General features: G+C 37.1%; 1 protein-coding gene across 4 annotated transcripts in view; it reads right to left on the bottom strand.

The window, feature by feature from the left end:
- The window catches only part of frem1b (Fras1 related extracellular matrix 1b), a 214248-nt gene that overhangs the window by 176252 nt on the left and 23134 nt on the right, over positions 1 to 14862 (bottom strand). For 2 of the 4 annotated variants that reach the window (XM_073063069.1, XM_073063070.1), the window contains exons 2-7: positions 11548 to 11730; positions 9866 to 10386; positions 6778 to 6872; positions 3035 to 3327; positions 2594 to 2793; positions 614 to 937 (exon numbers count right to left, since the gene is read on the bottom strand). In XM_073063069.1, the coding sequence (XP_072919170.1) occupies positions 614 to 937; positions 2594 to 2793; positions 3035 to 3327; positions 6778 to 6872; positions 9866 to 10123 (1170 nt within the window). In that variant the 5' untranslated portion in view covers positions 10124 to 10386; positions 11548 to 11730. Of the gene's footprint in view, positions 1 to 613; positions 938 to 2593; positions 2794 to 3034; positions 3328 to 6266; positions 6392 to 6777; positions 6873 to 9865; positions 10387 to 11547; positions 11731 to 14862 lie in introns of those variants that run through there. The other 2 variants (XM_073063071.1, XM_073063072.1) reach the window with 2 other exon arrangements.

Genomic DNA, 14862 nt, shown 5'->3' with positions numbered 1-14862 from the left:
TGTTGGCATCTAGAAGGCTGAAGTTAGCAAACACACAGACGAAAAATTGAAAGTGAAAATTATATCCCACAATTATACTTCCATTCCAGGATTCTGAAACTTGTACAACATATTGACTGAAAATACTGATCTGACATGTACTAAATATTCATTCTTTGTTCTATCAGTGGAAGCAAAACATGATTGTTTTTATAGAGTGAGGAATCTACCTGAATAACACAAGTATATAAAAGTTCTATAATAGTTGCGTAATATAGGTAATATAGGAAAATTACAAGGGATTTTGATCACAATCTTCCAAACAATAACTTACTTTAAAACCTGAAGATCTTGGAAGGAAGAATATTGAGGGAGATTAGGTATTTTACTACATTCAGATCTTATCAAAGTATGAGATAGAGTAGGGAATAGTTTCATTATGTGTAAACTAAATTTCCAATTTGTTAAGGTATGGGACTGAAATGGGAATTACTCTGAGGAAATGCCAGCCATAGTTCAGAAAAATGGAAGGAAACATTAAACAGGATATTCACAGCTAAAAGCAAAGCCAGAAAAGAATTCCATACCTAGAGATACATTTTTGAAACTCAAGAGTTAAAGTGATTCAACATACCTCATAATTCCTTCTTTCAGCATGGCTAATGTTAGGTGGTTGGTATGCTATCTTCATTTCATATAAATCCTGCCAGCTGAATGAAATGACGGGTTTAGTATGGTCGTCCAAATGAGTTAGGTACCCTTCATCAGGAGGCTTGGTGATGTTGAAAATCAACCTGTCCTTTGGGGTCTCGTCATCCTCTGCGTCAATTGTGGCAATGGTCATTGGTGTCAAAATAAATTGATCAACCTCCAGGATGTACATTGACATGAAGGCTGCTTTCGGTTTCTGATTTTGTATTGCACCTTTTATGACAACTTGAAGCCAAGCATTCTCTACCTGTCAAAGAATATTCTGATTTTTCACTGTTTAGCCTAATTCTTAAAAAATATCATTTTCAAGATTTTGCTAAAATTCATGGAAGCAGAATACCGAACAATTAACTTCAAGAAGAAAACCTCCATTTCAAAACTCAACTGAGAATGTTTCAATCAGTTATTCAATATCCCAATATTTTAAGTGCCAAACACATTCATATTTTCCAAAGGAATAATGGGTATCAAACATTACTTTGGACCTAGTTGTGAAGATTAACTTTATGAACGGGTACGAGTAAGTAAATTGAAAGCTACAAAACTTCAGTTATTTTTTACTATTGTGATGATTTTGTTTTCTGCTGTCACTTAGGTTCTCGTCATCAAGAGTAGAAATAATTTTTGCCAGAATGTGTAATCTCTTCAACACAATTACACATATTAGAGTTTTAGCAAGAGGATTCCATCATTCATTTAAAAGACTGATAGAGAGAGAAAACATTCCATCAACCAGAGATGTTAGCTCATTTTTTCTTTTGACAGACATTGTCTAACCTGCTGAATATTTCCAGTATCTTATGATTTACTTCAGATTTCCAGCATCTGTATGGAGGGATACAAATTAACCATTCTGTGCTTATATCATTTGTAGTCTCATCACTAATCAATCCTCATTTTAGGAAGGTTTAAAGCATGCAGAAGATGTATTACAAAGAAGGCAAATTCAATGGCTGCATAAAGTCATGTTAAAACCTCTTAATAACCACTTGGATATTGCTGCAGGAAAGCTACAAATGCAGAACATATTTCAATTAGAGCAATATTGACTAACAGGTCGCATTCCCTATGTAACAAACTAACGATGTACATTGCTGTTTCTCACAATGGCTAGGGAAATATCTTTATACGAGACAGGGTAACAGAAAATTAATTACAAACATGGACCATTTCCAGCCTTGACATTCAATTACCATGCAGGTAAAGCTGTCTCATTCAATGAGAATACCAATTAACCCTAAGAAAAAATGTTGACGCACACATTTTTTAAGGGTGTTGCAATGCAGGTCATACATTGACCCAACAGGCAATCATTCTCACAAATACCTTTTCGGAAGTCATTCAATAAAAGATGATCCTTTGGATTCTTTAAAACACTTGCCTATAGATTTTATTCCATACCTTATGTTTCTTTTCTCTTTAATTATTCTCCTTCAATCACAGTAGAGGTTAATAAGTTGAGATACTTTGTAAAACATTCCAGAATCATTCACAATTCTTGTCTCATCAAATTCTTTAACTGCCCTTTACCTTTTAATGTTACTGCAAGCAGCAGTTATCTTCTGCCACCACAGTGAACTTCCTGCACCTATTTACTTCTTGCTGCTGGCAAGGAAGTAAGGAGAAAATAACTGTTTAATGGACCGCATCAAATGAGGGCTGCGTAGTAAGGAAATGTAGATCGTTAAATAAATCAATTGAGAGTAGAGTTTTGCAGATTTCAGTTGGAAATCAGGGAATTACCACAGAAGGTTTAAGAGTCCATTTGACTGTAGTTTGTGCATAGTTGGTAGAAAAAAATGCTCTGAATCACAGACTAAAAGTCTCAGTCGATGCTTTCTTAATAATAAGCTATCACATATTTAAACTTACACACTCCTTTGATTAACTTGAAATCAAGTACCTGAAGTGGAAATCTGCTCCTTTGATCTCTGACCTCTACTCTAATTGGAATGTAGTCGGTCTCAGGAGAGGGTGGACTGAGATGCTGATACTTCAGTCCCATTGATAAGAAATCTTCACAGTTAGTCTTTAAGAATCGCATTTCTTTAACACCAGAGGGGCACACTTTGCTATTGGGACACGAACCTCCAGCCTGTCTTACTGAAGAATTAAAATTGTCAATAGCACTTAATGCACAATAACATAAATAACAATTTTCATGATTGAATAGATACATGTGGTTAACATATCTGCATATCATTTACTATAATTATGAAAATTTACATCTGCCAGGTTTTCCCCAAATATCTTTATTTAATTGCCATCTACTGTATATCATACAATCCCAGTAAATATTTCCTGTTCTTCAGAAAATATAATTTTAGCTTTAAATGGCAAGTACCTTTTGTAGTATTTTGCTTGTGTGCAGCTCCAAGGTGCCCGGCATCATGAACAACCAGCTGGCCATGGGCTGGAAGGAGAACTTCAGTCGATAGGACTGTTACTGTACAAATCGCACCTACGTTGTTTACATTGTACTTGAAAGATACAACACTTTTGTCAATGGGATTTGATATTCCATAAAATTGTTGCACCTGAAGCCCAACTAATCCAAACCTGATGAGACTGGATATAGGTTCTGTAATTTTCACATTCAAAAAGAATGTTTCCATAGAAGTCTGGGATTCAGTGAATCTGAAAGTTAAAAAATAAGTTAAATGTTAGTCATCTGTACACCTTCTGCCTTCTAATTAATGAAGTACCATGTCCAAAAGACATTGTTATTGACCAAGAGAAATCAGCTATTTTAGAGTTTCAACATCTAACTGCAATCTTAATCTGTAACTACACTAATAGGTAGCTTGAATTGTTCTGTAAAGGAAATGCAAAATTTCAAAGACTAACTTTCAACTATTATATCATTATATATTTCCACTTCAAGCACACTAAAGTGCAAACTCAGTATTTGTAACCCATCCCAAATTGTGTGTGCTGAGTATTCAATAATAGCATCCCCTTAAATCTAATCAATAAGCTTCAAGAACTTGATCTCAATATCTCCATGTTTAATTGGATCTTCAATTTCCTCACTTACAAACTTCAGTCATTTCGGATTGGGGAAAAAAATCCTCCAAAATTTCCATCAGCACAGGTGCATCACAAGGCTGTGAGCTTAGTGCCCTCCTCTACCTGCTATATACCAATTGGAGTATGGCTAAACACAGCTCTAATGCTATATTTAAGTTTGCTAATGATGGCACTGTTTTTGGTCAAGTCAAAGGTAGTAACAAATCACCATGTAGGAAGAAGATTGAAAATCCAGCTGAGTGTTACCATAACAACCCCTCACTTAATAGCAGCAATATAAAGGAACTGATTAGTAACTTCAGGAGGGGAAAACCAGTGGTCCATGAGCCAGCCCTCATTAGGGGATTAGAGGTGGAGAGAGTCAGCAACTTTAAATTCCTCAGGTTATCATTTCAAAGGACCTGTCCTGGGTCCAGCACGTAAGTGCAATTACGAAGAAAGCACAGCAGTGCTTCTACTTCCTTTGAGGTTTGTGAAGATTCAGCATGACATATAAAACTTTGATAAATTTCTATAGATAAGTGGTGAAAAGTATATGGACTGGTTGCATCATGTTCTGGTATGGAAACATCAATGCCCTTGAACAGAAAATCCTACAAAACATAGTGGATACAATCCAGTCAATCATGGGTAAAGCCCTCTCCACCAGTGAGAACATCTACATGGACTGCTATTACAGGAAGGCAGCATCTATCATCCAGAACCCCCACCACACAGGCCATTCTCTATTCTCATTGCTTCTATCAGGAAGATACAGGAGCCACACTAGCAGGTTAGAAACAGTTACTACCCCTTAACCATCAGGCTTTTGAACCAGTAGGGATAACTTCACTCAGCTTCTCTCACCCCATCACTGAACTGTTCCCACAACTTATGGACTCACTTTTAAAGATTCTTCATCTCATGTTCTCAAGAAATTTTTGTATTTCTTTTAAAATTTATTTTGTATTTGCAATTAGAACTTAAATGAAACTGTGGTCATACTTTCAAGAACACTTGGTTCAATGACTTTAATTGCTATATTACCATTTATAATTGAAACAACTTTGGGATCATGTATAAGAATCTGAGTGGCCAGAAAGCAGAGGAATGGAATAATTGAAAATTATACCTGCATTGAAACTTTAGTAGGAATAGTTCTATATTAATTGAGGTTGAAAACTATCTAAGTTTTTAGTTGGGATATAATAACAGCACAGAATTGCTCTTGTTTTCTAAATAATTGGGAATTTCACCAGGTGGGAAATGAAGTGCCCTGTGGTGTATCAGCAGGTTTAAGACTGAAACTGAGCTACGTTGTTGGAGACAAGTAATGGGAGGTTTACTGCTAAAGTTCTGCAGCACAAGTAAAATTTTGGAGAAAATCAGTGGGTCAGGCATCATCAATGAGGGAAATAAACTGTTGATGTTTTGAACCAAGACTCTTCATCAGGACTGGAAAGGAAGGGTGCAGAAGCCAAAATAATAAGGTGGGGAGGGGAAGGAGTACAAGCCAGTAGGTGATGGGTAAGACCAGTTGAGGGAGAAGGTGGGTGAGGAGGGATGATGGGAGAAGCAAGGAGCTGATAGGTAGAAGAGGTAAAGGGCTTAAGAAGAAATTTGATCGGAGAGAATTGTGGAATAAAGCAAAAGAGGTGGGGAAATGTGGGAGGTGATGGACAGGTCATGAGGACAAAGAAAGAGAAGGAAAGAAGTCAGAGGCCACCAAAATGGAGGAAAAACAAATGGGAGAGGGAGGAAACAGTGGCAAGCAGTTACCAGAAGCTAGAAAACTTCCCAGCTGTTTTAATGGAATTTGAATCCATGACTCCACATTATAACCTGTCCTTTCGGTTTACTAATATTATAACTATAGTGCCATACACCAAATGGTCATTGTTAGCAACATATGAGCTGTCAGTGGCTGCCTGAAATGAAGGGAAGTTCATACCTGACACAAAACACATAATCTTTTGATCCAATAACCATTTTTATCTGAAAAGTTATGGTTAGGTTAGCTTTATTTGTTAAATGTACATCAAATCATTGATTCAGTGAAATAAGTCATTTTGCATCTACACCCAACTCAGTTCGAGTAAGTGGTGTGAGCAGCCCAGATGTGTCACCATGCTTCCAGTGCCAATATAACGTGGCCACAATTTACTAATCCTCCCTGATCCGTATGTCTTTGGAGTGTAGGAGGAAGGCAGAACCCACACAATCACACAAAGAACATACAGACTCCTTACAGACAGCAGCTGAAATTGACCCTGATTGCTGGTGCTGTAAAGCATTTTCCTAGCCACTATGCTACTGTTCCTTCCCTGAAATTTTGTCTTCCCTGTAAGCAGTTCAGATATTGCAATGGTGCACAAGACTGACTAACATAACAACTGGGCTTAGGGGATCCAGTGTCAGACAGAAATTACGTGGAGGGAGTTACAGTACTTCAAGTTAGAAACAGTGAAAATCTTCCTCAATGACAAAGAATTGAAGTAGATAATTTCACTAGCTTACCAGAAGCTAGAAAAACTATTGTTAATGTCATCAGACTGGAGACTACCCACTTGGCATATGAGGTGTTGTTCCTCCACTCGAATCTGCATTTGGCCTCATTGTGGCAGTGGAGCAGCCGTGGACAGACATGTCAGTGTGGAAATAGGAAGTCAAGTTGAAATGGGTAGACATTGGGAATACTAAAGTTCACCTTGGTGCTGATACTGCAAGCATAAAATGGTACTTGTTAACTTCTTTATTGATACTAACATCCTTAGAGGAGCTGAGCACAAAAATCAGGAGAGTGGGTGTGGATAATGTTTCAGCTCAACTAAGCATGTAGCTAATTTCAAGATATAAAAAAAAATGATAAAGGGTCATTCCCTTCTCTGAACGTGGAGTTACAAATACACAATGTGGTTAATGTACTGTGTACACATATTCCTTATCCAATTTCAGCCTATCCAGTGGTGTCCCATCTTCACACGTCAATCATGGAAATTTAAACATATCTGAGTTAGCCATAAATGATTGAGTGAAAAGTTCATTCGAGAGATAAAACACAATTATTATTTAGATTACCTGTAAACTCTTAACATCACATTATCCTCCTTGAGTAAAGGGCAGCCATTATGGGTGTACTTCACCTCATAGGGGAGGAAATGACAGTCAAAAACCTGTTCAAAAATAGTCATTAATGAGAAATTTTTGTTTTTATTTTTCACCAAAATCACTATTAATTTAATTTCAATTTTAACCAGCTTAGAGCTTTAGAATTTCAGTTCAAACATTTTTATCACTGAGTATTCTGTTTAACAGTAAAAATAGCACAGATATGACTTAATATTTTGTATTTCAACCTGATATCACTCTTATATTCTTTAATAACCCAGATTTCTTCATGTCCATGATCTGTTCCATTTAAGGGACAACTGTGTAAGTCTCTGCAGAAAAGGATTTCTCATTATCCTGAAATTGAGTATTTGCCTTTCAGTCTGAGATGAAATGGTTAGAATCAGTAGAACCAATTAACCTCAAAGGATGGTGGACACTAGGATTCACATACACGTATTGTAGATGCATTTTCATTTTCTTTATAAGAAAGCTTAGTGACGGCAGAACAGGGAACAGTGACATGATCTCAGATTTGACTCCTTAGTATTAAGCATTCCCAGGTCAAGTGGATCATCAGTTACAATTTAGATAAAATGGGAAACTTCTGTAATGAATATTATTTATCATAATGCAGCAGGATACCATTTGGCCCCTGCTGGATCCCATCAATCCAATTGCACCTCTTATTGAAGTCTCATCAATCTAACAACCTTTTTTATTATTCCCTACTATCTTGTAATTTATTCTCTCTCATGTTCTTATCATCACCCTTTTTTGATTCTTCACTATTTCTACACTATTCTTGGTTGGTGCAACTGTAACAAAACCCAATTTCCCTTGGGATCAATAAAGTATGTCTGTCTCTCTGTCTGTCTGTCTTATTGCTACCAAGGGGGAATTTACAACAGCCAATTGATCTATCAGCATGCAGAATCTTTGTGATTTAGAAGGATAACAGAGCACTAGGCAGAAGCTCAGCAGTTGCAGGGAGACAGGACAAACTCCACACAGACAGCAGCAGAGATTAACTGCTCGCCAGTACACCAGGATGAATGCTCTATTCAAGCTGATGTTAAGATGTCCCGAACACAACATTACGAATAGACTCTGCTAATACCTTCACCAATGTTACACCATCTGCCTAGTAATCAGATCCTTTTTTCTTGTTTACAGGGTTGTGTATTTCAATATCAAGTCGTCTTTGATAATGAAGCATGATCATGACCAGATCAGATCACGTTATTTGGAAATTTCAATCAGTTAAGTTCTTTCTAAGTCATCTTGCTCTCAGTCATTTTCTTTTGCAAGTCTTTTTGAAGTGTTACTGTGTAAGGTGGAGCACTTTGTCCTGCAGTGTTCATTAAAGAATTGAACAAGACAGAAATGGACCCTTTAACTCACATATCCACACCAACCTTTTTGCCCATCTACATTACTGGCCTATGTTAATGCTATATCCTTTTATGCCTTGCCTATTTAAGTGCCATTGTTGGAAACTTCTAGATCATGTAGCCTTATTCCCATAGCACCAGCTTGGTAGACCTGAATGATCCCTCCACAACACCATCATATCTTTGGGATGTAGTAGGAAACAGGAGCACTCACCACATTATATGTACCCGCTCAATATCCCTGTTCTCAGGAGGGCCTAGGCCCACAAAATTGTGTTCCATTCGACACTTTGAGTTTCCCTTACCACATGGCCCATAATCTACTTCCTCCCATTGAGGTGCCTTCCTTCTCTCCACTGTTCCCCACTCACCTTCCGACAACTTAAATGCAGGAGTATTTGCAACTTTTTACAATCCCACCAGACCAATGTTGGAACATCGCAGACTCTACTTCCACCCTCTCACGTAAAAAGAATGGCTGCAAGCTCCCAATTTCCCACCTCAGCTTACTCTATACTACTCACCCCTGTAAGGGGAGAGTATGAGGGGTGATATGGAGCCACCATATCTCTTAACTTCATGGCTACAGTAACAATTAGGTCACCAATCCACGCTGGCACATCAGCTAAGCAGTTGTAACATGCTCTTATGGCACACTCCTCATTATCTATATTTATTTTACATTATTTTTCAATTGCATTTTCATTTTATTGTGACATTCTCATCATTTACTTTGTGAAGGATAACAGCAAGTACACAAATGTTATATTCAAATCTTCTACACTGTTCCTTATGAAATCCTCATCACTCAGTACAACCATGCACCAAACTGCTCTTTCTGTGTTGTGTTCAACTCCACCTAAGTGCTAACAACTAAGTTCAAATTGAATTCAAGTGTCACTTCTATCCAACGTGGCATCATGGTTTCTTGATTATCTAAACTTAACCGTCCAAAATTAATTTTTTTCATCCAATGGGTATGATTATCACAGATCCTAAAAGAATAAAGGAAGCCTGATATTTGTGATATAATATACACACAATTTTTTTTATTTCATAAGTGGAAAAATTGTTTATCTAAATGGCAATCATAGAGGAATCTGATTACCAAAAGGAAGTATCTTCTCCAGATACTTGGATGAAATTATTAATTTTATTCATTCAACCGATGTGGCTCTCAGCATTTAATTGCCTATCCTTAATTGTCCTTGAGAAGGTGGTGGTGAGTTGCTTTCTTGAATCTCAGTAGACTTTGAAAGATCTTGATCCAGCAATAGTGAAGAAACAGCAATAGATTTCAAACTCAGGGTGGTAAGTGACTTGAAGGGTCTCTTCTCAATGTTAATGTTCCCATGTTTGTGCTGTCCTTGTCCTCCTGGCTAGCAGAGCACAGTTTTAGAAGCTGTTCTCTAAAGAGCTTTGGTGAGTTGCTGCAAATAGTATAACCTACTGCTACTTCAGCAGCAAAATGTATGAATGGTTCTGGATGGGCTTCCAATCAAGTGGGCTGCAATTAAGCTCCAAATTTTGAAAATAATGCAACTTGAGAAAACATATACAACTTGCTTTTTTTACTCAAGAATGTATTCAGAGGAAAAACACACACCTGTTGTTTTGATCTTAGTTCTAAGTAGAGTGGTTTTAATGAAATTTAGCCCACCTACCTGAGGAGTTAACTTGCCAACACGTTGAGTTACTGGCTCATTCAGAACAACTTCTACCTTGCAGGAATCTTTAGCCTTAGGTATGTTGAACTGCAGGTCATTATCTGTCACAAATGAATATTGTCCCCTGCCAACTATAATCCCTCCATTCAGTTGAACAAGTCTATCTGCTTTTATTTGTTCAATGCATAATTTTACCAGTGTCAACAAAATTAGAAACATCTTCATTCGAAAAGATATCTTCTTTAGACCAGTCATCTTTCAAATAAATATCAGATGAGATTAGTGTTTATCAGAATTGTAGGCTAGAAAAATATTAAATACAAGAGTTGTAATAATTTCCCATTTTGTGTAGAAGATCTGGTTGAATAAGGTTACTTGCAGGAGAATCCACATGCCTGAATGTAGTCCAGTGGGGTTAGTAAACTGGGATGTGTTTGATATTTTGTCATTCGGTTCCCATGCCCTGTGCCTTACGTGAATATTTTCCTTTTCATCTCAATTTTCACTTCAATTTGCAGCTGTAAGAGAAATGAATATTTACACAATTATTTTTTTTCAAATTTCAAATTTTGAACACTACTCAAGAAAGATTTGTAGATATCTGAAATGTAAAGTGAATTCCTGCATGTTTCTGAGAAAACATTAAGTAGAAGACAATTCATCATTGAATCTGCTTGCTTTCAACAGTATAAAGGCAAGCCATGTGAGATCTGTACAGAAATAATATTCCCAAAATAAAAGACTCCATGGTAACACTCAGGCTCTTGATGGATTACATCCTCCTCTGAGCAAGAGACCACAAAGTTGTCCACATTTCCACGCCATGTCAGAATCTGACAACAGTATGTCTGACCATCACCTAATCCACTCTGTTACCTTTATTAACCTTGCTTCAAAGACTCAAGATTCAAATGTATTTATCACGTGTACTTCGAAACAGGCAGTGAAATGTGTTGTTTGTGTTAAAACACTTACAATAGAAATGTTGTCATCAGATCATAGTTGAAGTTCTCAGGCACCTCAAAGATAACCTGATGATGGAGTGAGTGTCCAGAGCATCTGAACAGCCCTGAGGTCTGCCATCATTAGCACCTGTCATGAGACTCCTGGCTTCTCAACCAAGAAGTTGACTGAAATCCAAACACCGTTTCCGTTTCCACACATGCTTCCTGATCTGTGTTATGTTTTCTGTTTGTTTTATTTTAAATTTAAGATTTCCAGCATTTGCAGTCCTTTTAATATATAAGAATCAGGACTGATCTGATAAGAATTACCAGGAGATTTAGTAATAGAGTACTAGAGCACAGAAACAGGCCTTGTGACCAATCTAGTCCATGCCGACCTGGTCTTCTGCCGAATCCTATCTACCTGCACCTGTACCATAGCCCACTGTACCCCTCTCATCCAACTACCTATCCAAATTTCTCTTAAATGTCTACCACTTCCACTGGCAGTTCATTCCACACTCGGATCACACTCCGTGAGGAAGCTCCCCCTCAAATTCTCCTTAAACATCTCTCCTTTCACCCTCAATCTCTGACCTCTAGTTCTAAATTACACAAGATGTTTTTGGATTGGAAGATCTACCATGCCTCAAGGAAAACAAAACAAGTGAGAAGGCATTCACCATCAAATTCTCATAGATCAGTTTGAAAAGCAATGAATCTAATGGTACTCACATCTCATCTCTGTTGTCCTTAGCATTTAAATTCTCACTTTTTCTCCCAGTTTGTCTCAAGTCCTTGGGCTCAAGGATATCATCTACAATGTCCAACTGCACTTCTAGTTTCTGTGCCAGTGAGCTTGAGGCTATTCAGAACTTGGTCTCAATCTTATTGTGATAGAGAGTCAGCAGTGACAAACTGTGGGAGTCAATGAGAATAAAAGTTGGGAGAGATATGAAAAAGGCTGCTGTCTCCTGTCACACAATTTACACAACTGCAAAATGAAGATGAACCGAACTGTGAAAAATTACAAATTTAGTACCAATTAGTAACAAATCAGAGCATTTCTGAGCTGCAGGTCCACAATTATCAAAAACAAGTTTATACTTCCATTTCACACAAAATTTATTTTTCACATACCAAAAACATTGTTAGTCTTCTAAGGACATAATTATGTTATTAATGATAATAGTACTGCACATTAATGTTTTAATGTTACTTTTACAATTATTGACTTCTAAATTGTAAGAATTTATCTGTATTTGAGAGTGAATACACTGTTATAAAGTGCTTGCAATCAGGAGAACAGCATTGCTTTTGAATTTTTCATTATTGCTTTGATAGGATAGGGAACATTTGGGGCACTTAAAGTGATTACATTCTATACTATTTTAGATACAAATGATAAATGCAATTTGCCCCATTTATTGGCACACAGTTCAGACTGTTTTATCCTGCTACATTATTTAAATGTTAAATACACACACATACCAGATGGCTGAATTTCCTTAGGCAGAGTATTTTGGAGTTGTTCTTTCATTACATTTGTACTTCACCCTGTATAGTTAGCTTTCTAAATCCCAAATTAATTATAAAGGATGCCAAGATGGTTGATTTCTTTTGTGTGCCAGATTTGGCTTTATGGCCTTTTCCAATATTAAAAAGTAGGAGTCCAAAGAGAGAATGGAACAGTACAGCTTTGTTCCCACTGGCACTACTGTTTGCTTCAGTAATATTTCTTCACAGATTCTCAGTTTAACTGAACTCCGAGAGCTGCAGGAATCTTCAACATATTTCTCAAATCATTTTGATTGTTCGACATAGAAGAAACTAAGTTGATGACAAAGCATTACACAAGCATGCTACATTGCAATACATCCATTTAATTAGTGTATGATCTCACCATATATGTATCAATTTGAATTACCTCCTTATCTGTGGTATTTTTGGAAATTTATTTTACATAATAGCTATAAAATAAATGTACTGTGTGACTTGTAGGGAAAACCACGGATAGTGATGTCCTCATGCCCCTGATCCATTAAGCCTTCTAGACAGTTGAGCTCAGAAGTTAGAAAACTCCTATGAGAATTGCTGAGGTGAGTAATCACAATACATTTTGTAGCAGGTCCTTCTGCAGCTCTATGTGCCCATAGTGCAGGGGATGAATATTTAGGGCAATAATCGATCTACTGGAAGAACTCACCAAGTTTAGCAGCAACCATGGGAGGATAGAATTTGTCAACATTTAAGGTTGAACCCTGCTTTTCCATGAATATAAATCAAATGAGTGACTTTGTTCTGGATGGTGTTGAAGCATTGTGAAAGCTGTGCTGATCTAAGAAGTAGGAAGTGTTCCACTAACCTCCTAAATTGTGACTTGGAGACCATAGAAAAGCTTTGAGATATTAGGAGACAAGTGAATTGCCAAAGCTTTCACAGGCCTTGACTGGCACTTGTAGCTGTAGTATTTATGTGGCTGATCCGGCTGAGTTTCTAGTTAATGCTGACAATAGGGTGTTTGTGGTGTGATCTTATTAAATATAATTCCACTGAACATCAAGAGTAAGACTTCCGTGTTGTCCATTGCTGGGAACTTTTGTGGGACACATGAGACTTGCCTCCTATCAACTTATGCCTCAATGTTGTCTGGATTTTCCTATACGTATTTCTAGACTGCATCACTTTCTGGTGAGTTGTGAATGGAATTGAACATTATTTAATCAATAAAACACCACCTCTGGCATGATGGTTATTGAACAAGCTGAAAATAATTAAGCTTATGGCTTTGTCAAATTTAATGTGCTGCCCGCATTTCCAAGAACAGGCACAGGTTAATCACACACCACTTAGTGACCTCCTCATCTGTTTACAAGAGGTATCTAGTGCAATTCTAAAGGTAAACATCTTACCAGGGGAACCATTTTATGGAATCTAATGTAAAACAGCTGTTTATAGATATAGAATCATAATAACAATTTTGAAGGACAGCGAATAGCTGCTTTTAATTTAACAGACAACAAAATTGATTAGACCCGTCAATTATGCTGGAGCAAATCTCCCTTAAATTGGCGAATGTTGATTTCAAAAAGAAACTAATGTTTAGAAAGGTAATTATATCTCAGAAAAATGTCAGCTTCAGTTGTTTTCTTCCACAATGCAAAATACCTTCCTTTCTCCATTTTATTCCTAAATTGGCTTGTGGAAATTGACGTTAGGAAATACTGCAACTACTTGTGCTTTTCTTCAAAAAAGAAAATATTGAATTGGTTTGTTGAGGCTTTAAAATTTGGGACAATTTTGAGACCAGGATGACCTCTCACAAATTTGGAGGGCCATTGAGAGTTACTACAGGAAAATTACTGTTTTGATCTTCACCAGTTGATGTATTTTATCTTATAAATGAATGGTATTGATAACTTGAGAAACAGGAATGTGCTTGGATATTTAATGTAAAGATCCAATTTAGTTTCTTTAAAGAGAACTCTTCACGTTTGATAACTCAAACATAGTTTCTGCATAGTCTACAAGTATTGGTATCAGTTTGGCAGTATTTCATGCATTGTAAACTTTCCTTCAACCGGAGACAAGGATGGGATTTTATTATTTACAAGCTTGATTGCTACCTCATACAAGCACTGAGATCAGACACAGTGCCCATCATGAAAAATGGTCATGCAAAAGCAACATTCTACAGTTGTTAGAAGTACTCAACTGGTCAGGAAGTAACTGTGGTGAGTGAATAGGTTAATATTTTAGGAAAATTATCGCAGTCTCGATGAAGTGATTTAAGGTGAGAGGAGGAAAGCTCAAAGGAGAAGTGCAAGACAAGTTGTTATTCCTACACGGAGTGGTAGGTTCCTGGATCATGTTGCCAGGGAAGGTGCTAGAAGCAGTTACAATAGCAATGTTTAGGGGGCTTTTACAAATATGTGATCAGGCAGGGAATGGAAGGACACAGAACATGAGCAGGCAGATAGGATTAGTTTAATTGGACTTCATGGTCAGCATAGACTAAAGGACCTGCTTCTGTCCTGTACACGTTGAACA

This window comes from Hemitrygon akajei, chromosome 12 (genome assembly GCF_048418815.1).
Source record: "Hemitrygon akajei chromosome 12, sHemAka1.3, whole genome shotgun sequence".
Classification (NCBI taxonomy): Eukaryota; Metazoa; Chordata; class Chondrichthyes; order Myliobatiformes; family Dasyatidae; genus Hemitrygon; species Hemitrygon akajei.
This window is presented reverse-complemented; position numbering and strand designations above follow the sequence as displayed.